The sequence below is a fragment of the Periplaneta americana genome, chromosome 9 (genome assembly GCF_040183065.1).
Source record: "Periplaneta americana isolate PAMFEO1 chromosome 9, P.americana_PAMFEO1_priV1, whole genome shotgun sequence".
Lineage (NCBI taxonomy): Eukaryota > Metazoa > Arthropoda > Insecta > Blattodea > Blattidae > Periplaneta > Periplaneta americana.
Genome location: NC_091125.1, coordinates 118,708,096 through 118,734,216, shown reverse-complemented (window position 1 = coordinate 118,734,216; position 26,121 = coordinate 118,708,096). Strand labels below are relative to the sequence as shown.

The window sequence follows — 26,121 nt, the reverse complement described above, 5'->3', positions numbered from 1 at the left end:
ATAAAACTTACTATACTCAATATAATCATACAAAACACAATACAGACACTGAAAATAGTGATAAACTATTATAAAAATTAATAAAAGTAATATATTTAACTCTAATATGTATTTATTTTATATAAGCTATCTAACAACTTGACCTAACAAAAAGTGGAATAATTACTTCTCAACTTCAATCAGTTGTTAGGCCTGACCTGGACCAAAAAATAAACTTTTAATTGGAAAATAGTTTGTTTTCCTCAAACAAAATAAAGATAAACACAATTATGTGAGAAAAAATAAAGTTCTCTTAAAGCTTCAATTTAAGGTAATCAGATCGTAAACTAATCTGACCAGCATCAACTCAGTATATGTCTACTCGTACTTGCTAATAATGCCTCCACTTTTTGCCTCTTAGATTTCATGCAGCTTTCCTCAACAGTTTTCTAGGATGTTCCTATGCTGGGACCTTGTGTCAATTCAGGTGAACACTCTATATAAATGGTCATTAATATTCTTCACAGTGACACAATGTCATCTGTATAGTTCACTAAATCTAAATTCTTCAGTCAGGAACTTGTTAGTTTCTTCAGTATGTAGTCAAAAACTTATTCTCTCCTTTCAGAAAAACCACTTCGTTATTGCTATCTCCACATAATCTGCGTCCCTGAACTTGAAAATAACTATATATCCGAAAGTGGGGAAGATACAGCTGAATTTTCTACCGTTAACCATTGTAACATTACTGAAGGTCAAGCTTAATAATAACTCATGAGTTGGGAAGTAATTATTCCACTTTTTGTGTAAAACTCCACTTTAAAGTTATCCAGGCCACGGGCGGGGGAGAACTCACTGGGATGAGGCTCGAATCCGCTCCCTTCCTCATGACTAGAACAGATTTCTAGTTCCGTATCTATTTTGTTTGCTATATCCTAGACATATATTATCAAGACATCTCTGCATTTCATGTACACAGGATCCCCGTTAAAATTCTATAGGACCTAAATCGCCTAAATGAACCATAAACTCCCATAAATGCCTGAAGACAAATACACGAAAAGCGTCTTGGTATTTCGCGTATATCTAAAATAAAAATATTGGTACTAAAATGTAAAAATGTCCAAAAACACTATAAAAATGCTTTTTAAAATGTAACAAAATTATCTTAGAGACAAACACTGATCTGGCAAGTTTGTTCCATATTGAACTTCGAAGCGGAGGAAAGAAAATTTTACCTAATTTCCTGGAACAAAGTTCATTTGGCAAAGTCCAACCTAGCATAAAAGGAGTGGTAGGTTGTTCAGATTAGGCAAGTGCTTACAAATTAGTCAATGCACCTGAAATGGAATGCGAAATGGAACTGAATCAGCAATCAGTCTCTTTCTCTAATAGAATTTGAATCTTCAGTTCAGTAGCACTCATTTTCAGCACCAGTTCAGAAACAAAATTTGGGCCATAAACTCACCTAAAATGGAATATTTACTAAAATTAAAATTATGAATTGTTAATTTTATATAAACTCCCAAAAATCCTACATTGGATTTTATAAAGTCCTAAATCTCTCCTTTTTAGCACCTAGAAATCTGTTACCTGTTCATGACAGAGCTACTGCAACAAAACAAAAGGCCATGCTTCTGGTTGCCAAGTCAATCACCTTACAAACGTTATCATGTGAATCACACTATGAAACGACCTCAAAAAGTTGGCCCATTACTTTTTTCTGATACTGTACATACAGCTCCAATTCTAAACAGAATTTAAAAGCTTCGGAATTCACACATCCCTCAATAAAATACGAAGACATAAAAATATTTCTCCAAACATGTCACTTACATGTACAGCTCAAGAAGCAACAAAAAATTGTACATTTATGAAACATACTATTTAAATCACAGTCATGAATTAAAACCACATACTGTTCCATTCATACAATAATGTCCAGGTACTATGTAGGAGATACATACTATACTAGCAAGGTACCCTAGGTAAAGCCATTTTTGGCTGGTAGCACATTTCGTGCATATACTGTCTGTAGTTCACGAGAAAGTGCTTATGGAAGGTTTTTTTAAAGTCTATTTAGTGCATTTATTTGTAATCACTAGGAAACATAGGCTAATTTTAAGAAAGCAGTTACTATACGAGAACAAGTCCAATAAACTTAAACGGTTGTCTTATTTACATCTAAATACTTTACACCTTCAATTTTCAGTTGTGGAAAAATGTCCTCCAGCATTAAAAAGAAAGTTGAAACGTTTCACTTTCTGCAACATTATGCACTTTAAGCATACGAAGTTTGTTCATGCAATACAGAGCACCAATCCCACGATATGTGACTTGTGAACAGTTGCTTATGTCCAGATATTCCAGAGTTGATTGATATTCGCCCTGATTTAGTCTAAACACCAGTAATCAATTTCATTGCTGTTTGCGAAACTCAACCACTGCGACCTTGTTAGATTAGTCATGTTGCGAAAACCTTCATAATACAGTTTCATTTGAGATGCGTCAATTGCTTCTATGAGGTAAGAAGGATCATAGTTGTTTGGGAAATTATAATTATCTCTTTCATGCTTTATCCATTCAGAGAAGCCTACGAACTTCACTACTGCACCACGATGCACTAGGAAGTGTGCAGCAGCCAGATCACTACCAAGTGTCTCATGGCGCTCCGGTATGTATCTCATAACAAAAATTTCTTTTTCTTTCTGCAATCGCTCCCACCAATGACGTAGTGCTTTTGGCCTCAGATCTATTTTACTTTGTAATATTCTGACCATATCAAGACTAATGCCCTTTTCTGGTGTGAACATTTGGAAAGTGCTATACCATTCGCCCTCTTTCTGGGCCCATGGCTTTCTCAAAGATTTTGTTTCTGCTTTTGATTCCGTGCAATGTGTGTTGTGTTGTAATCCAGTGATAAATGAAAATACCGGTCTATGCATCCACAAACGTACAAACTGGTGCCTCATTTTCTGAATATAATCATCCCTGCTGTAGTCAATGTTGACTGTTCACATGGGAAATGTGAAATATCAAAGAGAGATAGGGTGCTCTAAAGAACTCTCTATAGTTGAGGCTGGTGGTACAGAATTTTTATTGCTAGTGATTCAGTAGAGCTGTAAATTGCAGCATATTATTATGTTATTGTTGAAAATATCAAACAGTTATAATTCAGTAATTACTACTGAGTGTGAATTCTGCGAATATAGTATGCTTTTTTAAGTGTGATTTTAACTACAGCTTAGACAGTAAAAGACGAGTGAGAAATTATGGGCAAGACAGGCTATGCGGTGTCAAAACAAAACTCAAAGAACAAGCATTTCCTATGGCATAGCCACAGAGAAGACAGTAAAATATGCGAGTATTTCAAATACTGCAATAAAAAATACCAGGAATGAAATTAAATACATCAAAATGGTTCATAGTCTTCAATATGAAACATCAGAGAACATCAATATAGGCCATCCAATATAAATGTTACAAGTATTAGAGGGAAGCTGAATATGGTGAACAGTACAAGAATTTTATACAGCTCACTGATGAAGTAGCAATGTGTATGATACTACTCTCCGTTATTAAAATAAGTATTTTCTCCATAGGAAGTTCATTCAGTATGAAAAATGTTAGAACAAAAGCTGTGTGACAAGCAATCTAACTTTTAAGAAATATTGAAAAGTGAAATGAATATGTGTAAAGAGAAATTTTGCAAACAATATCAACGCGTATTTATAATTCTTAATATATGCTGATTGACAATTACACTTGAAGCTGTCCACTTTATTTGCTTACTTTTTATTTCACTTTTGATCCAATTCATGCACTTTTAATCTTAGAATAACAATTTATCTCTGAGGGAGTATTATGCACCTGAATGAAACATGCCCATTTAGAACATATACTGTAGTAGTAAGACACATTCACCCTTAAACCTCTCGCACTTGCTTCAATGTACATTCCTTCCAAGAACTTTCTCGTGAACAGCAACATAAAATATAAACTATTAAACAAATTCTATTATCTCAATTCTCTTACATTTGGCACAATCTCGAACTTCAAAGTAAGCGCATATACTCGTTCCTGTAACAACAAAAAAATTATGTAGATTAAAAACGAAATACAGTAAAACTTCATGTACACATTATGAGGATATGGGAAAAGAAACCATATGTGAGAAGAACGTGTAACTGAAATGACGTTTAATAACATCTGAGATAGCATTTGAAGATTATACAGGAAGAATGAGTTAAGTCAATTAAGTGAAATTTCGCAAGAGAAATCTAGAACTTCTTAGTTAAGCCATCTTTAAGTCTTACAGTACTCAAATTTATAACTGAAGAATGTAAGATTACTTAGAGAAAATCTTAGCTGCTTAGAGCCAAAGCTGGCTGATAAAAATATTTCTTATCCACAGCTGCTTCATGTAGTGATGGCCCTCACATTTCTGCATACAGGGACACAGCAACATTAATTATGTTTACATTAGTTTTGTTAAAAAAAAAAACGCGCGCACACGCACACGCACACACACATTATATATATATAATCTTCCCTTATAGTTCCCCCCTTTAGCGCTATTCCAATCTAGGATTTTTTGTTGCATATTTTCCTTACTTTTTCCTTCCTATTTGCTTAGTTATACTCTTACCTAGAGGTGTTTGTTTTTCGCAATCTGCGATAAAACCAAAACAGTTTCTATTGCACTCATCAAAAGTCTGTTGATACATTATTCTACATGGTCATCATAAGACTCATTTTCAAATGGTGGAATGACGCGGATTTTTAAGATAAAGCAAATTTTACCTCATTTTGCTAAATAACACCAATTTTGCATTATATGCATTTTTTAAATAAATCCATTTACGAATTAATTAGCAGGACAAATGAAATAGATAATACAACGTGAAGCGAATTTCATTCATTCTGAAACAGAAATACACCAAATCACCCTGTAACACATGCTACTGACCACTCTGATGCTCTCTGTGTATTAGTAACATGTGCAAATCACTATTCCTGACTTTCTATGGAGATGTGGAGAAGAATTTCTGGTAGCAGGTGTATCTGGTGTGATAACAAAGAAAAATACTAAACCCAGAGTTTCGAAAGTGGATACAGCGAATTAATTTGAACAAGAAGGCTTTATTGTGTCGGGTTCAGTTGTGGTGTGCAAACATTGCGAGATACTTAACATCTTCAACAACATCTGGGGAACTGAACATTACTCTGAAGATTGCAAAATAGCAATTATTATTCCTCTTGTAAAACCCAATAAAGAGAGAACTCAATACAGCTCCTACAGGCTGATATCCTTAACATCATGCCTTTCAAAATTATTAGAACAAATAGCCTAGTCAATAGAAGATTAACATGGATTCTGGAATCTGAAAATTTACTTAATGATTATCAATTCGGTTTTAGACTATCAAAGAATACAAAAGATGCAGTTTTATATTTCACAGAAAGTGCAGTCTGGATTCAAAAATAAACAAACGACAATCGCTGCAATGTTCAACACGAACTGCTGTTTATGCACCATGGTTTGTCCAAAATTCACAACTACATACATAACTGGGATTATACACTATACAAGAATTCGTCTGTAGTTAGGCAAAAACATTCTTCTCACACCTTAACAATGTCTCAGGAGCAGCTTGCTCCTCTCTCGGGAGAAGATCCATTCAACCCACAAGAATCAAGAGCAGTCTTCCACGGAACATTCTACTAGACCCTTCAGATTCATCCACTTCATCTGATGAAGAGCATACAATTTTATAAATTCATTAAATATAATGTTTTCAAACATTCTTTTTTCTGTCACAGAGGGACCTAACTTCTTTCTTGTTATTTACTTTTTGTTAGATTATTTCCTTTTTCTTGTAGATCATATAGCGCTACAGAGCTGAACAATCAATCAAATCTATAATAATAATCCGTGGTGCTACAGCCCATGAAGGGCCAAGACCGAACAGCCGGCTGCTGGCCTCACGGCCAAGGACAAACAAAATCTATACATATACCATATAAACGAAAAATTTACAACCAAAATAAATTAACATGGGAAGTGTAAGAATTTTGCCAGGAGTTCAGAAAAAGTGAATATATGTGAAAACATATAAAAGAAGTTTTAACTTGTATTGGTTAAACTCTCCCCTCACTAGAATCTCCATTTTCATCCTGCTTCCATACTTTTCTCATTAGAGGTTGCTATTATATCCACTCTTACTTCCCTCCATTACCTTCAGCCTTAATTTGGTCTAATTCTTACCAACATTATTTTTCTCTCATGACCAGATCCCTATTTGTGTACAGTTCACTAGAACATTTTCTATGTGGAATAAATACGAAAAATTTGTTATATTTACATTTGCTCCTATTTTTTTTTAAGGATGGCTGCCTCTTTTTCAATGGGTTCCCACATTTCATTAATATTATTTTCCTCTCATGAGCTGTCACCCTATTTGTATACAGTTCAGCAGATTTTATATGTGGAATGAATATGGAAACTTTGTTATACTTACAACATTTGCTCATATTTCTTAAGAATGGCTGCTTCTTTTTCATTGGGTTCTCGCTTTTCCAGTTTTATTTTGTTCTGAATTCGCGATTGTGTGTATAAAAGAACATCCAAATATTCAGTCTCTCCACAGATCTGCAACATCACCATCAAGATCATATATGGAAATGTTCTTTACAATGAATCTGTATACGATATATAAATATAAAACATATAGACACACATATACGAGCCATTCCTTAAGTCTCTCCCGAAATTACACCAACACTGGAATTCCAATTTACGCAGCATGTATTCGTTACTACTATAATTCAGCCATGGGTGTAATCAATACCTAGATGGAAGACATAGCACGGGAAAATAGACACAACCCCAACACATAATAGACAGCATCATAAGATAAAATACAAAGAAACATAACACAAATGCAAGAACACAATAAATAAATCACATTAACATATGAAAATAAAAACACATACAAATTGCATCATCTTTCAAAAATTAAAATACAACATAGAACACACTACAAAAACAACTCAACACACAGACAAGAGAGACAAATACAATCCAACACGTGTATACAAACTATCATGCAATAGCTGCAATGACTTCTGCATTGGACAGACTGGAAGATCATATCAAACATGTTACAATGATAGGATTCCAAATTCTTTTATGTAGGAGTGATTCTAACAAGTTTTAAATCTTCAGAAGAGTTGTTCCCAACGTAGCTGACGAAGTTAAAGAACGCAGTATTAGCAAACTGAATAACTTAAAAAAAAAAAAAAAGACAAATCAATGTGTTAAAGTGTCCTTATATACAGAAAGTGTAGTGAAAAGATCTTTATTTTATGAAGAGAGAACAGATCCCATTAAACTTACTACAAGCATTTGGCACTGTGTTTATTATTGTGGTTATTTACTTGTAATAGTCTCTACTTTCATACTTGCATACTCTCATCAATAAAAAATACTGCAGAAATCTAACCCTGCCACCTATGGGATCAATTTGCACTTTCCATAACCACAAACTTTTCTATAAATTTAATCTCTGAGAACCTTGAGTAGTGAAAATAAATAAATACATGCATAAAACAGCACGAATTTCTTTAAAGAAAAAATATTATTTCGGCCTTGCTTTATACTATGGGTTTATCCCTAGTTTAAGCCAGCCAAACCAGGGACAAGCAACTATGATTCAAACACATGCCATGATCCTTCTTAAAAACTATTTCAATATTCCTTAAGTCTAATGTGAATTGCTGAGTTAAGGAGATATTTCTAGTCTAAATATCGTAAAAACATAGATTTTGAAATTTAGTATTACCTGACTATATTCACTGTCACACTGTGTTTTTGTTTTCTTCCGGTTTGATTCAGTTTGTGTAGTCTCGAACACTAGAGGATTCTGCTTTCTTTCCGAATCTGCCTCCTCTTTCCTTTTATCTCTTTTAGGACAACTACAGATCCTAACATTCAACTTTTCACGACCAACTACAGTTCCACTACAAACAAAACAAACACGTTCCTGTATTTTATTCCATCTTTCAACAGCCATCATTTAATTACATGAATCAGTTTGACAAATTAAGTAACCAAAGTTTTCAATAAATCTAAGTCTAAAGACAAACAAGATCAAAGAATTATACAAAACAATTAAACAAATTTAAATTAAAATTTTATCAAAAATGTACTTTTTTTTTTCCTGCAAACAGTTCCAGCACATTGTGGAATGTATGAAAATGAGGTTTACACACATTGGCAAAAGTACAAGGGTGGATCGGAAAATAACGCACAATAATTTTTTTCTGTGTTGGTATTGCAGCTGGGATGTTGACATTTCACAAAAGTTTGAAGTTTTTACTACAGACACAATTTGTTTTGCATGTGCAGCTCCTTGTTACTTACATGTGTAAGTAAAGCAAGTTGTTGTGACTGGACTAAGCTTTCTATTCAATTCAATGCTTCCCAATCCATATACTAAGAGTAAAAATTCCCCAGATATCAGTATAAAACAGACAAAACATAGTAAAATGTGTACATAAGTACCTCTCCTTTTCCAAGGTGAATATTATTTCAGTAGGACGTCTCTTCATACCCGATACACAGGAATTCTTGCACATAAACCTGAAGGATACAACTACCCATTCAGTTCCTGCCTGAGGGCAATCTAAACCCACCTTCACACTCACTCTGCCACTAGCTTCATCTTGTTCATATATGGCATTCGAATTATCAGAAAGCACAACAGACATATTCATTTCCTTATCAGGACCTGAAATAACAAATAATGTCACGTGAACAAAAAAGTTATGAAAATAATGCATACTTTCTAAAGGGAATAAATAGCTTTATATCAGAATCCACTGATTTCGATACTCAACATAATTCGTACACATATTATGAAATTTCAGCAATAAATAGTGTAACAAAAACAATTTACTTATAAATCATACCTCTGGCTATGACATTACATACACCATCTTCAAGTGACAAAATTATTTTTATAGGCTTTAATTTTTGTTAACCAAAACCAAGATGTGCAAAATTACCTGTATTAATGCGATGATCGAAACAACGAAGCACAGGCTCCTGGAATGACTCTGCACCACTATATACTGGCAGAGCTCGTACAAAGAATCCATATGGATCAGGTTCACATTTGAAACCAAAATGTATAACAGTGTCTATATTTATAAACAATTTATTCATGTCCTCAGAGTACTGCAAATAAAGAAAAAATAAATAAACACTCCTAATTACAGATTTAAAGTAAGTAACTGTCACTGTCTGAGAACCTCAAGCAAATTACTGTTATTTTTCGAGAAAAAAAAAATGTGTGTACAGTGAGGGACATAACTGTTGAGCGGGCAAAAATGTTTCAAGATCTATAACATGGTTCATAAGAGACTATAGTTTTAATTCTTTCTTAGTAATATTTAAACAGAAAAGCGAAATGAATATCTCATCAACATATGACCGAAAGCTTTCTGCTCGAAACATGTGCAGTGTGACATTCTTTGACTTAGAAAAAAACTCGAGTTGCTCAACTATTATGTCTCTTATTGTGCATATGTTCCAAGCAAAACGCTTCTAAACATTTAATATGAACAATTTGTGTTCAACAATTTAGGAGAAAGAAAGAACTTTTCAATATCAGTAGCACTGAAAATATGTATTTGTGTCGAAAATTCAAAACATACAGTACCATTTTTACAACCTTAACAAAAAAAAAAAAGTATCTTATTTATTCGCAAATAAGACCCCATAGCATATAAGACCCTCCACTCTAATTTTTTTGAAGAATGAAAATATATACATATATTTTGCCTTGTACATTGCTGAAATATTACAGTTACTCTACAGGCAGCAAGTTATAAAATTTTACACTATAAAAAGCTGCATTTCTTAGATATGCTGAAAGGCTGAATGCTAGCCAGTAAAGGTAAGAGAGTGAAAAAAAATATATATATACTGTATATTTTGCCTTGTACATTGCTGAAATATTACAGTTACTCCATAAGCAGCAAGTTATAAAATTTTACGCTATAAAAAGCTGCATTTCTTAGCTATGCTGAAAGGCTGAATGCTAGCCAGTAAATGTAAAAGAGTGAAAAAATATATATACAGTAGAATCCCGATTATCCGTCACCCTATTAACCGATTGACGGATTATCCGACTGTCTATTTCTCGCTCTTCTTTTTCTTCAGAAATAAATAATTTATATGAAGTACTGTTTTGTACATCATATTAGTAGGTTCTACATATGTTTCGTTAGAGAGTGTTATTACACAGCATTGTCTACTGTTCGAATTGTCGTTCTATAATATAACTTGTATATAAAATGTCTTCCACGGGTGTTATATATAACAGAAAACGTGTTGTGCTAAGTATCGATAAAAATGGAAATAATTGAATGGTTTGAGAAAGAGAAACTGTAGCTCATCTCGCATCGGAATACGAGATTGAAGTTACAACTGCGCGATTTAATAAAAAAAAAAGCAAAGATAAAGTGTAAAAAGTATGTAAATCTACAACATGAGACCTCCTTTATTCCTATCTTTCCTGAGACAGTCATTACAAAGGGCTTCTTTGCCCCTTAAAAACCCGTCATTGACAACCAGACTTAAATTAGCGAACTTCTGATCCACTATCTAGCGAGTTAAACACAAGACCAAGGAGGAAATTACGAAATCTTTCATGGTACGGATTATCCGATTTTTTCGATCAACCGTTTAGTCCATCCCCTTCATTACCACGGATAATAGAGGTTCTACTGTACTGTATATTTTGCCTTGTATATTGCCGAAATATTACAGTTATTCCGTAGGCAGCAAGTTATACAATTTTACACTATAAAAAGCTGCATTTCTTTGATCTGGTGGAAGGCTAAATGCTGGCTAGTAATAACTCACCTTGCCCCATTCCTCTAGCCAGTGAATCTCCTTCTACCTTTTGCTGCTGGTGTATGTTATGGTCTATACTTGTTTTCTAGAATGATTACGAATTGTTTTGCAATATAGTATCAAGGATCTTGTAGGTTTATTGATTATGTGTGTGTGTGAGTGTATCTAATGCTTTGGATTTAACAATGAAGTCATCATCCTTCTTGCTTCCCAATATTTTGATGGAAGGTCCACATTATTTGATTATTTTATTATCATATTATTATATGATTATTTTATGTTTTGATTCTCTACTAACTTTTTTTAGATATGCACATATAGGACCCATCCTCAATTTTTTCGGCATTAAAAATCGAGGGGGGGGAGCGATCATATATGCAGCTATATGGTAACTCCACAGCTCATACAATGTATCAACAAATATTACACAAAATATGTATGAAATATACAAGACTGTGGGAGGGAAACAGTGAAGAAGTAGCTGGAAAACCATCTTTCTCACAGTACTCCATTTCTCCATTCACTGAAATGAATATAGCTGTTATCATATGCCCCTGTGTCTGTTTGAGGCTGGCATGACATCCTTGTATCCAATAGATACAATAACAAATCTTTGTTCAAGGATTCTGCATTGTCATAGACTTGTAAATAATTCAATGTTATGTGTCAGCTTCGTCATCAGAAAAGACTTTTCTTTCTTGTTTTTCTTGATAATGTAGCTCACACAAAGTTCTGTAATGTTTAATGTTCCTATATCTATGTCGTGGTGCAAAAAATAATAATAAAAAAAAACCTCGCACCATGTTGGCCACTGCGAAATTTTTAAATTACACTTAATAACAAAGGAATACCTACCTCCCAATTTCTTCCAGAGAAACTGTTATCCACCTTGAATTGAAAGTTATGTGGCCCAGGGTAGACTTCTGTGGATGGCATGGCACAAGTCGGGGATGCCTGTTACGAGAAAAGGTAAATTAGTAATTTGCAGGAACTACGGATTTTGGTTTAGCTAGAAGTATGTGAAAATTTAAAATGCAAACAGAAAAATCCAAAAATATAATTACATACATAATTAATTTTTCAAAAAATATCTCAGTAACAGGTTTTGAAAACAAAATCCTACTTATCTCCACGACAAAGCTGAAACCTCACATCTTTATTGAAGACGATTACATAAATTCTGTTATTACATCCGTAAATGCCAAATCACATTTTACTGTATAACTAGAGACAAATGTCAATTGTAATATCACAAGATTCTTTTTTTATTTTATTTTTTTTTGGGGGGGGGGGGTATTTTACGATGCTGTATCAACATCTCAGGTTATTTAGCGTCTGAATGAAATGAAGGTGATGTCGGTGAAATGAGTCCGGGGTCCAGCACCGAAAGTTACCCAGCATTTGCTCGTATTGGATCGAGGGAAAACCCCAGAAAAAACCTCAACCAGGTAACTTGTCCCGACTGGGAATCGAACCCAGGCCACCTGGTTTTGCGGCCAGGCGCACTGACCGTTACTCCACAGGTGTGGACAATATCACAAGATGAGATTTTTAAATCAGTCTGCTGAATCATTTACAAAGAAACACGGCAATTTAAAAGCTTACTTTAGAATTATATGGGAATTAAATTAATTATATAAAATACGTGCATGCAAGGAATTATATAAAATAAAAATTGAGAGTACTAAAGTAATTTTGATTCATATATGCATATCTTCATATCTAACCTTTAGTCGCTTTTCTGCTGCTCTTGCTCGCCTCTCAGCTCTTCTAATTTCTCGCAAGGAATTTTCACTTATTTTTACCCCCATTGTACAACGTCCTATTATAGTACCACTGAAAATGAATAAACAATATTAATCAGAACAGGCATGGATAAAAAGCATACATATGAGTTTCAAAATGACTGATTTGGTAGCCAACATAATAATATTATTAGTATTACCTTACACTGTCCTTTGAGAGGAGGAGGAGGGATAGGGAGAGGAGGAGGAAGAGGTGGTGGCGGAAGTAGTAGTAATGATAAAGTTGGAGAATGTGGTGATGATAATGGTGGAAGTATCAGTAGTGGTCGGTAACAAAGTAGGTGATTCTGGTGATGTTAAAGGTAGTAGCAGAGGCGATGATAACATTAGTCTATACAAAACTAGAAAGGTATTGACACTTGTCTCTTACACCTAGGAAGGAAACGATGTTGTGAAGTTGTGCGGTAGTGCAGTGCAACTCTTTGCGCCGCCTGTCTGCCGTGTTGGAACTAAGCAGCTGACACGAACTCATAAATTTGTATCATATAGTAATCTTTGACCAGCTGAATATAATAATAATAATAATAATAATAATAATAATAATAATAATAATAATAATAATAATAAGCAACGTATAAATGAATGAATGTGAATCTGGTACATAGTGTGTAAGCGATAAGTTCTCTCCATTAACAACTTACGACCATTGATTTCTTTTATATTTGAAACCTAAATTCCTTACAACAATGTGCAAAGAAAAAACACTGCAGTGAAAAATATCCGCATCTTGAAACGAAGTTTGCAGCTATTTTAACGTAGGATGCTCCTTCTGTCTGTAATATAAATATACATGCCACCGGACTATATCCTCCTGAAAGGCATCTAAATTTGTCACCCTCTTTTCCACTTTCATTTTTTTCCAGGAGTTTCAAGTCGAGAAGGTGCATCCTCTTGCTCATTGAACTTAAATTTCTCTTTTCCTATTTTAACGATGGTGTTCTTTCCTATTTTGAGAGCTTCTGCAGTACTACTGTATTTATCACCTGTTGTACAGGAATAAGAGACCCGCCATTGTCTCTTTCTGTCTCAAAATAGTCCCACACATTACAAACAATTTCTTTCGTCTGACTTGTAAGAGAAGCACCTTTTCTGTTACTTCTAGACCTCTTGCTGTCCTTTCGTTTTGTGCCGCTAACTGCAGGAGTGATGTCTCGCGACAATGTATAAGTGAAACACACGGATACTATAAATCGCATTATAAATACACTCACAACTTATTGAATTTAGAACTAAACTTAAACTAATTCTACCTTCATCAACAAAATATATGCGAAAACAATAGCCACGACAGAAAACAATACTTGCTGTAACACAATAACAAAGATTTAACACTTCTGAGCAAAGCAACTGATTACCACGTGCTCGCTGCGAAATAGTCGGCAATGTCGGCCTGTCTCCATGAACTCTGATTGGCTAGTTAAGCGAACTGTCAATATTTTTCTAGTTTTGTATAGACTGTAATAGATAATACTGTCATTGTGGGAATGCCAGTAATGATGGCACTAGGATTGTACATCTTACATGTTAGATAACATTTGGGCAGATATGTCCAATCAATCCTATAGAATCAAGATAAAACAGAAACTGAAAGCAGTCTTTCATATTTCACCATGGAAAAAAAAGGAATTTCAATAAAAATGACTGCCTACCACACGCTTAGTTTAGCATCCAAATATTGTAACTCCATAAATGTGTCTATTGCATTAAAAATTATAACATGTTCTGATTTCAAATAAGAAAAACAATATTACAGAGATCTAAAAATCCTGTATTGGCATGCAAGGAAAATGCATTGAAAATCAAGAGCTTTCCATTGGAAACCAACTTCTAAGATAGACCCAGTTATTGTTAACAAAATATGAAACTCCCGTCAAATTCTTTCTAACTATGCATGCTATTCTGAGACTATATCAAAATTAAATTTTGGTTATAGAGCAATGCTGGAATGAGAATGAAAGGAAACTGAAGTATCCACAGCTTTCTCCACTATAAATCTCAGAGGATGTCAAAGACCAAACCCCTATCTCTTTCATATCCACTAGTCTATATTTCTACATATTGGGGAAGGGAAGAGAAACAAAAGAAAATAGACGAATACATACCACTCATCTTCAAGTGTGAAGATGACTTCAATAGGACGGGAATTCATACCTCCTATGCAGGAAGTCATACACATGAATTTAAAACCCACTCTCTTATCAGTCTGGACATGATCCAATGCAAGACGTACACTGAACCTCTCACTCTTCTCATCATGCTCGTACAATGCTTGTGGGTGTTTTATTTGCACTACATGTTCAATAGTCTTTTTATCCACTTCTGCAATGAAAAATGAGTGTCATAACCACATTCTTTGCCTGGAAGCTCATGTGAACCAATTACTATACTTAGGCAAATTGAGATAACACGATAAACAGAACCTCTTGTGAGTAGTGTGCAAACCAACAAGCGAAGCAGTAAGAATAAGAAAACAGAAGTGAAATACTGGTAGGCTCTGTACTTCAAATCTTAAAAAAAAAAAAAAAAATGTCGAATGTCATTCTGAGCTCCTGGCTCGTGAGTAAAACAAAGATGCAAGATATGTCGAGAATATTAGCTCCTATTGTTTAAAAGCCAAGCATTTTAAAAACTATATCACAGATCCAATTTCCGGACATTCGTGTTGATTTATAAAATTCCTTTCAGACAGTAATTTAACCTTTAAAAATGAGGACGTACGGTAATCTTACATACAATATTATATTTATAAAGAGTACATATAAGTAAAGCACACTACCTTCTTCATCATAACCAATCATCATGCGATGTGACAGACAGCGATTTACTGGTCGTTCGAAATGCTGCTCTTCACTGTAGACTGGCAAAGCTCTCAGATACAGACCACTTACAAGAGGATCACACGTGAAGGTTATATTGACAACAGTGTTCATGTCTGTGAAGAGCTTGTTCAACACGTATGAGAACTGTACATTGTCAAAAACAAAGAATAACTGTCATTAAAATGGAAGTATCGCAATAAAACTATAAAATATCAGAATACAACAAAAAAGATTCTAGGAAATGGACACAAAGTGAAGATTGGAGAAAGAATAATGGAAGAAACAAAAGAGTGGATATTGAAAGAAACAGACATAAGATGACTAGAATACTGATAGTGCGGAAAGTGAACTAGGCAGGAAGAAGAAAATAAGATGTTCTGGAAACCATGATAAAAATTGCGTTATTTTGACACTTTCACATTATATTACATCAGGTAGACCACTGAGTTGAAAATGCTAAAGATCTCATAAAAAAAAAAACGAATCCTTTTACAAAGAAATGTTTGATGAAATAAAGTTAAATGATTTTAAAGAGGAAAGCAAACTGCATTATTTGTACGTTTTGAAGGTCATTTAAAGGCCAATCTATATTTTAAATGGAAGCCTATAGTTTTTATTTTTTAATATCACTCCTCACACAAAAATAAATTATGCTTGTATAAACCATTTCAATTTAGCACATAGTTTTACAGGTAATGAGTGTTAGAGAAGGCTGTATGACTTTAACTCCAGCAGGTTAAATAAACCATTATTATTATTATTATTATTATTATTATTATTATTATTATTATTATATTTGAAAAGTTGTTGTTTTATAATGCCAGGCGTTTGACAATAAAGTCATTTAACCTCTTGAACTCCAGTATTTTTCAAAGATATTGTCATGGTCAGCCAATAAAGCACAGATTTTGAGGTGTTCCGAATCCATTTCTTGATTTGAGTTGCACAATGGGCAGTTAGGGGACTGATATATTCCAATTCTATGCAGGTGCTTAGCCAAACAGTCATGGTCTGTTGCCAATCTAAATGCAGCTACAGACTATTTTCTTGGTAAATCGGGAATTAACTGTGGATTATGATGTAGAGAATTCCATTTTTTCCCTTGGGATTGTGTTATCAAATTTTGTTTGTTGAAGTCTAAGTATGTAGATTTAATAAATCTTTCCACAGAGTAATACGTAGATTTAGTAACAGGTCTGTAAGTAGCAGTGCTGCCCTTCTTTGCTAAAGCATCCGCATTCTCGTTCCCAGGATTCCACAATGGGATGGTATCCATTGGAATACAATTCTTTTATTGAGTGTTATTGAGAGAGCATTTTAGTTATTTCTGCTGTTTGAGATGAAGGTGTCTCGAGACTATTGATAGAATAGCTGCTTTGTAGTCTGACGATATAACTGCATTGTTTAATTTATTGATGTGGCATAGAAGATTCCTGAAATTTCACTTATTGCAATGATTTCTCCATCAAAACTTTTGTTCCATATCCAAGAGATCTATAAAGTGAGGAGAGAGCACGTAACACCTGCACCTGGTTCCCTGAAGATCAAGGATCCGTCTGTGTATAAATGAAGCCAGTTTTGTGGAAGGTATGGTACCTAATATTGTTTCTACATGTAAGTGTGTGAATATTATAAATACTACTTGCTCGTGACAGATTTTACACCAACACTTCCAAAAGTTGGCCAATAAGACATTTCATATTGAATTTCAGACTGATATCCATTAATTATAAATTGCTTTTCATATGACGGAATAATTTCTTTAACTTCTGCAATGAATTCCTTTGCTTTTGACGCAATTTGAAATTCATTTCCGATACTTTCTTGTGAAGTTCAAAAGCCAACTGCTGCTTGCTTTGAAATTAGTGAACCCAATATCTCACGAAATTTGAGAAGCAAATCACTGCAAATTACTACCGGTACTGTGTACATTCTCTGTTATGAGCATCTGTGAATCTAGCAAATACCAAAGTACCTAATCGCTTGGAAACATCTTCTCTTGACATTATGTAAATATTTTTATGAACTGCCCGTTCATACTGCTTGTAAGATATACGGAATTATCTTGTTTTCTTGCTATGGGTTGGATGCTTCTTCATGTAATTTATTATTTGTTCCACTTTTCTGAGAGAATGGACTCTCCCTTTCTTCTCTTTTCTGGCGACAGGAACAGTGCTTCCAAATTGCATGTACCAGGTTCTCCCATATAGTCACAATTGTTTGAATCTCTGTACACATTTCCTTTACTGTCACTCCATCTTCTTCAGCTGACGCCACTAGTTCCCCATCGTTACAATCAAGGGTGTACAGAGACTCGCAATCATCATCTATTTCATTCCTTAAAAAAAAAATTATTATTTGGTCAACAACATATTTTTTAGATTGAGAAATCTTCTGTGTTACCTTCTATTTATATGAAAAACTGGACAGCTGCTGAAGATTGGCACCACGAGTTACTACCCTTCTGTATGACTTGTATTGGCCATTTGTAGCTGATATTCTACATATGAGTTCTTTATCATACAAGGATTACTGTAATCAGACACATTTCTCGAGAACACGACCCCCAAGTGGGAATGTTCTCTTGTTAGTATTCTTTCCATATAAAAATTCATCACCCTCAGTTTGAGTCCAGAGGCAAGAAAACAAAATATTATTTTCATCAAACACTAAATGTATATATGCCCAAAATATCAGTCACTTCCATAAATATTCTATTATTAAATAGAATGATAAGTATTAAATTTTAATACTTACCATCCAGTCACCTTCTGATTCATCTGTATTTATATGAAAACGGAATTTGTATGGACCTGCGTATTCTTCTTTTGATGGCATTGCCCACTGAGGTGATGGCTGCACCTGGAAAGGAAATCCCTTTTTTTTAGTCTATGATATAACGAAGTTTTATAAACTGCTACGTTATTTAGCATCAATTAAATTAGTGAGAGCAAGATGATCAGGTGAAATGTGGCAAAGTATTCGCCATGGAATTACCTGACATTTGCCTTACAATTTGGAAAACGGAAAAAAATCCAACCAGACAGTCTGTTCAAGTGGGAATCAAGCCCATACCTGAGCACAGCTTACAATTAACAGGCAAAAGCACCTACTGCCTGTAATTCTGTGGTTCCAAGGCAAAAGGTGATATGCCAATTTTTGGCGAAAATGAGATTTTGCGATATGTTGTGCATTCTTAAGGTATCTTTACTGTGACAGAAGATGACCTGCATATGTCTATTATTTTTCTCTCTAACCCGTTGTTATGAAACATAATTCCTACGATTTTCACAGTCTTCAAACTTTAAATGCTCAGCTCCTGAAAAACTGCAAGAAATGACATATCACATTTTACTTTGGAGTCACAGAATTGACTGTATGTTTCCACTTATGAACAAGCTGCAGAAACTTGTTCACCTCTATTTATGTTTACAGTTTCTGAGATTTGTTGTGCTAAATTTCCATTTGCCAAAGGCTTATGCAATGGTAAGAATGGACTCTGACAATGAGAGATATTTATGTTAGGTCTGTGTTAGTTTGTGTAGTAAGTCAAAAAGAAGAGACATCACTGGTGTTTTATGTTCAATTTCGCCCCATATATTATGAACTGTCTCTCCATTATACATATATTCCTTCACACTCCACTTCACAGAGTCCCCCAGAAAATTCAAAAGAATAATCATAGGCGTCTTTCCTATTTTCTGTCTTTATATTGTTTTTGTCACATCCCTTGTACATCTATAGGCTTTCCTTTAAGAAATTTAAATTCTCGATTGTAAACATATTAACAGAATGGTTAATAAAATATAACAGTAGAAGTATACCATAGAAATTGTACTCGAAGAACTAAACGAGGGAGGTGGGGGAAACCAACCTTTAACTTTGAAAAAATAAATAGATTAAAACTTGTCCAAAGTTGAATCAAAGGAACTGAAAATCCTTTCCGGATTGGCCAAGTTTTCGCAATGTAGAAAACTACTTTAATCTTAAATGAATTGTATTAATAATCTACAGTATATTATATAAGTAGTTTTTGATAAATATTACTTTCCATTTCCGCATTGGGCAGATTCCACATTATACGAAATAAATAACACTATAATACCTATTCTAATCACTGGGGTAAGTTTCTGCCATATTCACATTCTGCCCTGTACCAAAATGACTTGCTAAATAAATTCACTAATTCTACTTACGTAACCAACTTCGTCAATGAACCAACTCAAAATTCTGAACAAAGGAAAAATACAGAAAAAACATGAAACCGTTTCCATGTCTGAGGAAGGGGAACAGATGAGATAGTACAGAGCTAATTGTAAAATAAAACCAACAACACAGTGTCCACCACAAATCACACAGCAGCTGCCAGTGACTGACTCCCATTCCTTTGATGAGAAACTGTTATCTGAGTGACTCTTATAGCTGGACAACAGAACAGATTAATGTTCTCCTGATAGACTATCAGTCTACTGACTGGCTAAATCTCTTCTTTACAACATGAGACACACTTTCTTTTCATACAATATAAAGCAATTAAAATAATCACTATATTAAGTGCATTGAAATCTTGAACTATTGTTCCCAGAAGTATCATTTTCCCAGATCCATAATTCAATTTCTAAGATTCCAGAATATGTTTTTAAGCCACGAAAATAAATCCCACATCAATCATTTCTCAGTTTATAATTTTGCCGCATATATTGATCAGAATTTCTAAACCTAAAGAACGTTAATCCTCAACACAGATTTTAAGAGTAACACCACAGATGCATCATCAGGTAGCAACAATAAAGAAAATGATTTTTTCAGCAGGACTATGTTTTCTGTTTACTCCTTACAATAATGAAGTGAAGAACACAACAATTAATCTCTCACCGCAACTGCAATCTGTTGTTCATCTTGTAACAATTGAACATTTAAAATACCATCTTCTTTAAAATCACCACCATTTATAAAGGGCTCTTCCTTCTCGACAGTCTCTATCAGTGCTCCATATACCTCAGTTCTAAAACAAAGAGAGTAATTTCTGAATTAGTACAAATGTATTATTTCTTTGTGCAATATATCCTACATTTTATATTACAATTGCCAAGAAATGGATTCGGAACACCTCAAAATCTGTTCTTCAGTGGCTGGCCATGATAATATCTTTGAAAAATATTGGAGTGCAAGAGGTCAAATGACTTTATTGTCAAACGCCTGGCATTAGAAAACAACAAACAACAACAACATATTACAATTGCACCGAGTTACGCAATAAGAGACCAACTGACAAAAACCTGTTTTCGAGAAAATGACCATTGAAGTAAATCTGGTTATTTATTAAACATTTTATACAAGAAGTAGTGTTGTTATTGTTGTTGTTTTCTAATGCCAGGCGTTTGACAAAGTCATTTGACCTCTTGCACTCCAATATTTTTCAAAGATATTATCATGACCAGCCAATGAAGCGCAGATTTTGAGGTGTTTCGAATCCATTTCTTGGTTTGAGTTGCACAATGGGCAGTTAGGGGACTGATATATTCCAATTCTATGCAGGTGTTTAGCCAAACAATCATGGCCTGTTGCCAATCTAAATGCAGCTACAGACGATTTTCGTGGTAAATCGGGAATTAACTGTGGATTTTGATGCAGAGAGTTCCATTTTTTCCCTTGGGATTGTGTTATCAAATTTTGTTTGTTGAAGTCTAAGTATGTAGATTTAATAAATCTCTTCACAGAGTAATATGTAGATTTAGTAACAGGTCTGTAAGTAGCAGTGCTGCCCTTCTTTGCTAAAGCATCCGCATTCTCGTTTCCCAGGATTCCACAATGGGATGGTATCCATTGGAATACAATTCTTTTATTGAGTGATATTAATTGAGAGAGCATTTTAGTTATTTCTGCTGTTTGAGATGAAGGTGTGTGTTTAGAGACGAGTGATAGAATAGCTGCTTTGGAGTCTGACAATATAACTGCATTCCTAAATTTATTGATGTGGCATAGAAGATTCCTGAGATTTCACTTATTGCAATGATTTCACCATCAAAACTTGCTGTTTCATATCCAAGTGACAAGAAGTATTGTAATGCTACAGGATGGTGACCATACAGAGTAATAAATGAAAAGAGCTTTAAAAATTTCTGGTTCACTGAATGAAAATTACAAAAATAAGAACTTTATAATAAATGTGTAACAAACTTACATGTGTTTCAGCTCTGATGGGAGTATATCACTCTCCTCGCTATCTCGCAGTTCAGTATCACTCACTGGGGATCCTAACAAAACATATAAGATTCAATTATTCGAAACAAATCCCAAAAAAAAACTAGACATAACTAAAATATGTTTTTATATGTGACACTAGCACACAATTAGTTCTGGTATCTCGGAAGTGAAAATCCGCCATTACATTACCTTATTACAGGCCAGTACTGACACAAAACAAAAACTCACCAGCCTTTGCCCAGTGTATATGCAAGGCAAAACAAAAGCCTAACCGTACCTGTCACAGATTCATATATGTAAAACACAACAAAATCCTAAACTAACCTAACTTGAAACGAGAACTACCTCAGCGCTAGTTTAGCCCTAACTTGTCAAGGATTCGTATGTGCAAGGCATATCGTTGGTGTACACTAGCGTGAAACTTTCGTAATGTCACCAAAATTATGTTTGTATGACTGAGAAGAGAGCTCTAAACACTTGAAGATGTATAAGCAGAGTATGAGGAACTAATTCTGTATTAGTTTAGCCCCCTTTATATATGAACCTAGGGTTACGAAGTCATCAGTAGGGTTCTAAAGAGAATAAGGTAACTTAATTTAATGTTTTCGAGCTTACTAGAATTTAAAAGAACTGATGCTATTCAACAAAGTTGTTTTTGATTATTCATTATACTACTTGAGGGCCTATGCGTTACACGATATAACTTACGCAATCTAAAACTGAACTTTGAATACCTTAACACATCAGCTCAGTTTTTTTAAGTTCTACGAGGCGCATCCAGAAAGTAAATTTCCCTATTTTTTTAAAAAAAGAACACACACTTTCAGGAAAACATTTATTGGCAACAGGTACAGCAATGTTTCAGCTATTTTTCAACATAGCCACCATCAGAATTGAGACATTTGTCATATCGTGGGATCAACTTTTGTATCCCTCTGTCGTAGAACTCTGCCGCCTGTGAATGGAACCAGCATGTGACAGACATCTTCAGCTCTTCGTCATTGCCAAAATGCTCACCGGAGGATAGGAATTTCTTGAGGTGCAAGAACACGTGAAAATCGCTGGGAGCAAGATCAGAACTGTAGGGTGGATGATCAAACACCTCCCAGCCAAATTCCGTCAAAACAGCTGCTGTGCGCCGTGCTGTATGTGGACGAGCATTGTCATGGAGGAGTGCAACACCTGCAGTAAGCCTCTTGTTTTGAATGGCACGTCGCAATTTTCGCAGTGTTTCACAGTAACGGTCAGCGTTCACTGTTTCACCTCTTGGAAGGAAGTCAATGAGCAGAATGCCCTTCCTGTCCCAGAACACAGTGCACATCACTTTCCGTTCCGACAGTGTCTGTTTAAATTTCGTCCTGACCGGAGATCCACTATGCTACCAATGCATTGACTGCTGCTTGGTTTCCGGGGTGAAGTGCGAAATCCAAGTCTCATAGCCCGTGACGATCCTGTCGAGGAACTCGTCGCCGTCATCGTCATACCGTTGCAGAAATGTCAGTGCTGCTCCTAAACGTTGCATTTTGTGTTCGGGTGTCAGGTTTTTCGGCACTCACCTGGCATACACTTTTTTGAACAGCAGGTGCTTAGTGACAATCTCATGCAACAAGGATCGCGATATCTGCGGAAAATGGCTGCTCAGCTCCGTAATCGTGAAGCGACGGTTCTCCATGATGCACTGCAGCACCAGCTCAACACGATTATCATTGATGAGGGACGGTCGCCCACTGCGCTCTTCATCATGGACACTTTGGCGACCTTCGGAAAACTGCCTACACCAGCGACGCACCATCTGCTTACTCATGATGTTCGGCCCATAGACCTGACAGAGCTGCCGATGAGTTTCAATTGGCGCAATGCTTTGTGCATTAAAGAACTTTATCACCGACCGAACCTCGCAGGCGGCGGGAGAAGGAATAAGAGCTTCCATTTCGGACCACTGCTGCCACGCTACTGGCACCAGGCGGGACCTGTCCGGCTGGCATATGATTGAAACGTCATAGATCTGTTACGCATGCGCAATTGACACGGCTAATTACGTTTACTTTCAAGGGGAAAAAATCGGGAGACTTACTTTCTGGATGCGCCTCGTAGTTCATCTGATATTTTGGAGGTAAGCGAAGCTTTAAGCATTAAAATTTAATATATTACGCCTAAATGTATAAAGAAAACTGTAATCTTAAAGAACGACGTAGAGGCTGATTCCCGTCGCCCACTCCCTATAATATGTGCATTCGACACCTCGTAAAGAGCTTAGCTGCACCAGTCTTTCAGATTTCCCCTTACTTTTTTTTTCTCTTTCATGGACACACGAGTAGGCCTGCACATTTTAGTGAAACAACCATAGTCATTCTGAAAAATATTATAGGTAACTGTGCCAGCTACAACATTTGGTAGAATCCAAGGAAGAGCCACTGTTTTCCCGATCAAGAATTTGGATGTAATAGGTCTGTATAACGTTAATAGCAATTACAATTTTCCCGGTTATTTATATGGGTAGTTTCCTAGTACCCGGTACCCGTTACATAGGTCGTTTTTACGTTTACACAGTGGCTCCTTTCTGAAAAGAATTTTAATAGTTTGTTACTAGATGTGATTCTAGTCAATTTGTAATATATTTTTGGTCCAGGGAAAATATACATCTTTCATGATTATACAACAATGACTGACTTAACAGCTTATGTAACGAGTACCGGGTGGAAACTTCCTTTATATGATATACTTTATACACTTACGAAGTATCAAATTCATTGTTAATATATATTGTCATTGAACACAAAGACACTTCAACATGGAATTTTTACGTGCCGATGGGTCACAATTCGCAATATATACAACTAGATAAATAAGACTGCACATAATCTGACTTACAAAATTTACAAACCTGACATAATCACTTCATAGAGAAGCTTCTCAAACCAACGCTTTAAAACAAAGACACTTCAACAACATGCCGGTTATGTCACATAATTCGCAATATTTACAACTAGATAAATAAATCTAACCCTGAAGACTGTACATATAATTTGTAAGAAGTAAAGCGCACGATTCTGCACATAACCTGACAGAATTACAAACCTGACATTATCACTTCTCCAGTAGCTTCCCAAACAAACACTTTCTTTCTCTTTCATAGCTCTACTTCACAACAACCAGTAAAAACTTCAAAAGAATAGGAAACAAAAGAAAAGAGCGGGAAAGTAGTGCAAAGAGATCACAAAAATTGAACGTCGCATACAAAGAGCGCACAAAGAGAGCTAAAAAACCAGTATCGCCAATCAAGTAGTTTTCCGCTAGATCTGGTATACTTCTGTGTTAGTATAGCAAGTAAAATGTATCAAATATGTATCATGGATGAATAATGTTTGTATTGTTAATGTAGAGATTCAGCCGGTTTGCTAACCCTCATAGTGATTAAATACTCTATTTTTAAATTGATAATATTCAAGGTAGCGGCTTCACAACTATTTTATAGCTGGTTTTTAAGAATCACGTTGGCAACACTAAGACAGACAAATATAGGTAATGATGGTCTAGTGGTCAGAGCTTCTGTCTATAGTTCATGAGATCCCGGGTTTGATTCCCGGCTATAGCACAGGAATTTTCCCTTAAAGGGGATTATTCCTGTGTTCGTCCATGGTCTAGAATTTAGGTTAAGTTGAGATTTAAGACATCTCCTAGCACCACATAATCATCCTATCATATCGTCAGGGGTAATGTAACTCTGGGTCCAGGCGCCCCAACCTCAGAAGTGGGTTACAACTAAGCCAATGCCAGGAGAGAAGACCAGAAATGTCGAGAATACATCCTGGTGGCATTGGTGTATATATATATATATATATATATATATATATATATATATATAGGTAATAAAAAATTGAAGATATGTATCTAATAATCTAATTGGACTTAGAAAAAGAATTCTAAAAAGCCTTATGTGTTAATTTTAGTTTCCAAAAACACAATACCACAATATAAAATTAATAAAAATCCTTAGAATTGTTAGGTTCTTACAATTTAACGAAAACATTCATACTCTACTATTTTTTTTTTTCTTTTTTCTCTTGTATGGAAGAGGGACTCTAAAGGCTTACACTGCAGCCTGAGGCTTATTGTGCTTACCACTCCTATGCTTGTGAATGATTGGTAGCCGAACAGCTGCGCTCTTGTACAAGTACAGCATGCCGCACCATGAACTTATTCAGAGCTTTGTATCGATGATGATGATGATGATATGTGAATTAATGAGTCCGAGGTCCAACGCCGAAAATTATCCAGCAATTTTGCTTCAATTGGTTGAGGGAAAATCCCGGAAAAACCACAACCAGATAATTTGTCCCAAGCAGGATTTGAACCTGGGCTCGCTCGTTTAATAGCCAGACGTGCT

At 35.1% G+C, this 26,121-nt stretch overlaps 2 protein-coding genes across 4 annotated transcripts; both read right to left on the bottom strand.

The window, feature by feature from the left end:
* Positions 1-1,995: 1,995 nt before the first annotated feature.
* On the bottom strand, positions 1,996-3,950 carry LOC138706437 (distal membrane-arm assembly complex protein 2). The gene is given in 3 exon segments (XM_069835745.1): positions 1,996-2,220; positions 2,223-2,369; positions 2,372-3,950. Coding segments are annotated over 3 exon segments (807 nt in total). The 5' UTR covers positions 2,952-3,950; the 3' UTR covers positions 1,996-2,140.
* On the bottom strand, positions 3,892-24,952 carry LOC138706436 (uncharacterized). Of its 3 annotated transcripts, none has more exons than XM_069835743.1 (13): positions 24,813-24,952; positions 21,712-21,784; positions 20,403-20,532; positions 18,285-18,389; positions 15,485-15,671; positions 14,811-15,027; positions 12,631-12,739; positions 11,759-11,857; positions 9,049-9,220; positions 8,546-8,771; positions 7,824-8,001; positions 6,501-6,631; positions 3,892-4,059 (listed from the first exon to the last, which is right to left on the bottom strand). In XM_069835743.1, exons 1-13 carry the CDS (start codon positions 24,817-24,819, stop codon positions 4,035-4,037), a joined length of 1,659 nt encoding a protein of 552 aa, XP_069691844.1. In that variant the 5' UTR covers positions 24,820-24,952; the 3' UTR covers positions 3,892-4,034. The 3 variants fall into 3 exon arrangements, 2 of the variants coding, with proteins under 2 accessions (XP_069691844.1, XP_069691845.1); XM_069835744.1 differs by lacking the exon at positions 24,813-24,952 and adding an exon at positions 24,619-24,729; XR_011333996.1 differs by lacking the exon at positions 7,824-8,001 and having other exon boundaries at positions 3,920-4,059.
* Positions 24,953-26,121: the final 1,169 nt, after the last annotated feature.

Coding starts and splice junctions, on each gene's coding strand:
- LOC138706436 (XM_069835743.1), bottom strand. Junction 12,740..14,810: donor TTCACACTTGAAGATGAGTG/GTATGTATTCGT, acceptor ATTCATTTTCAG/TGGTACTATAATAGGACGTT. Junction 9,221..11,758: donor TCTCTGGAAGAAATTGGGAG/GTAGGTATTCCT, acceptor CTTTATTTGCAG/TACTCTGAGGACATGAATAA.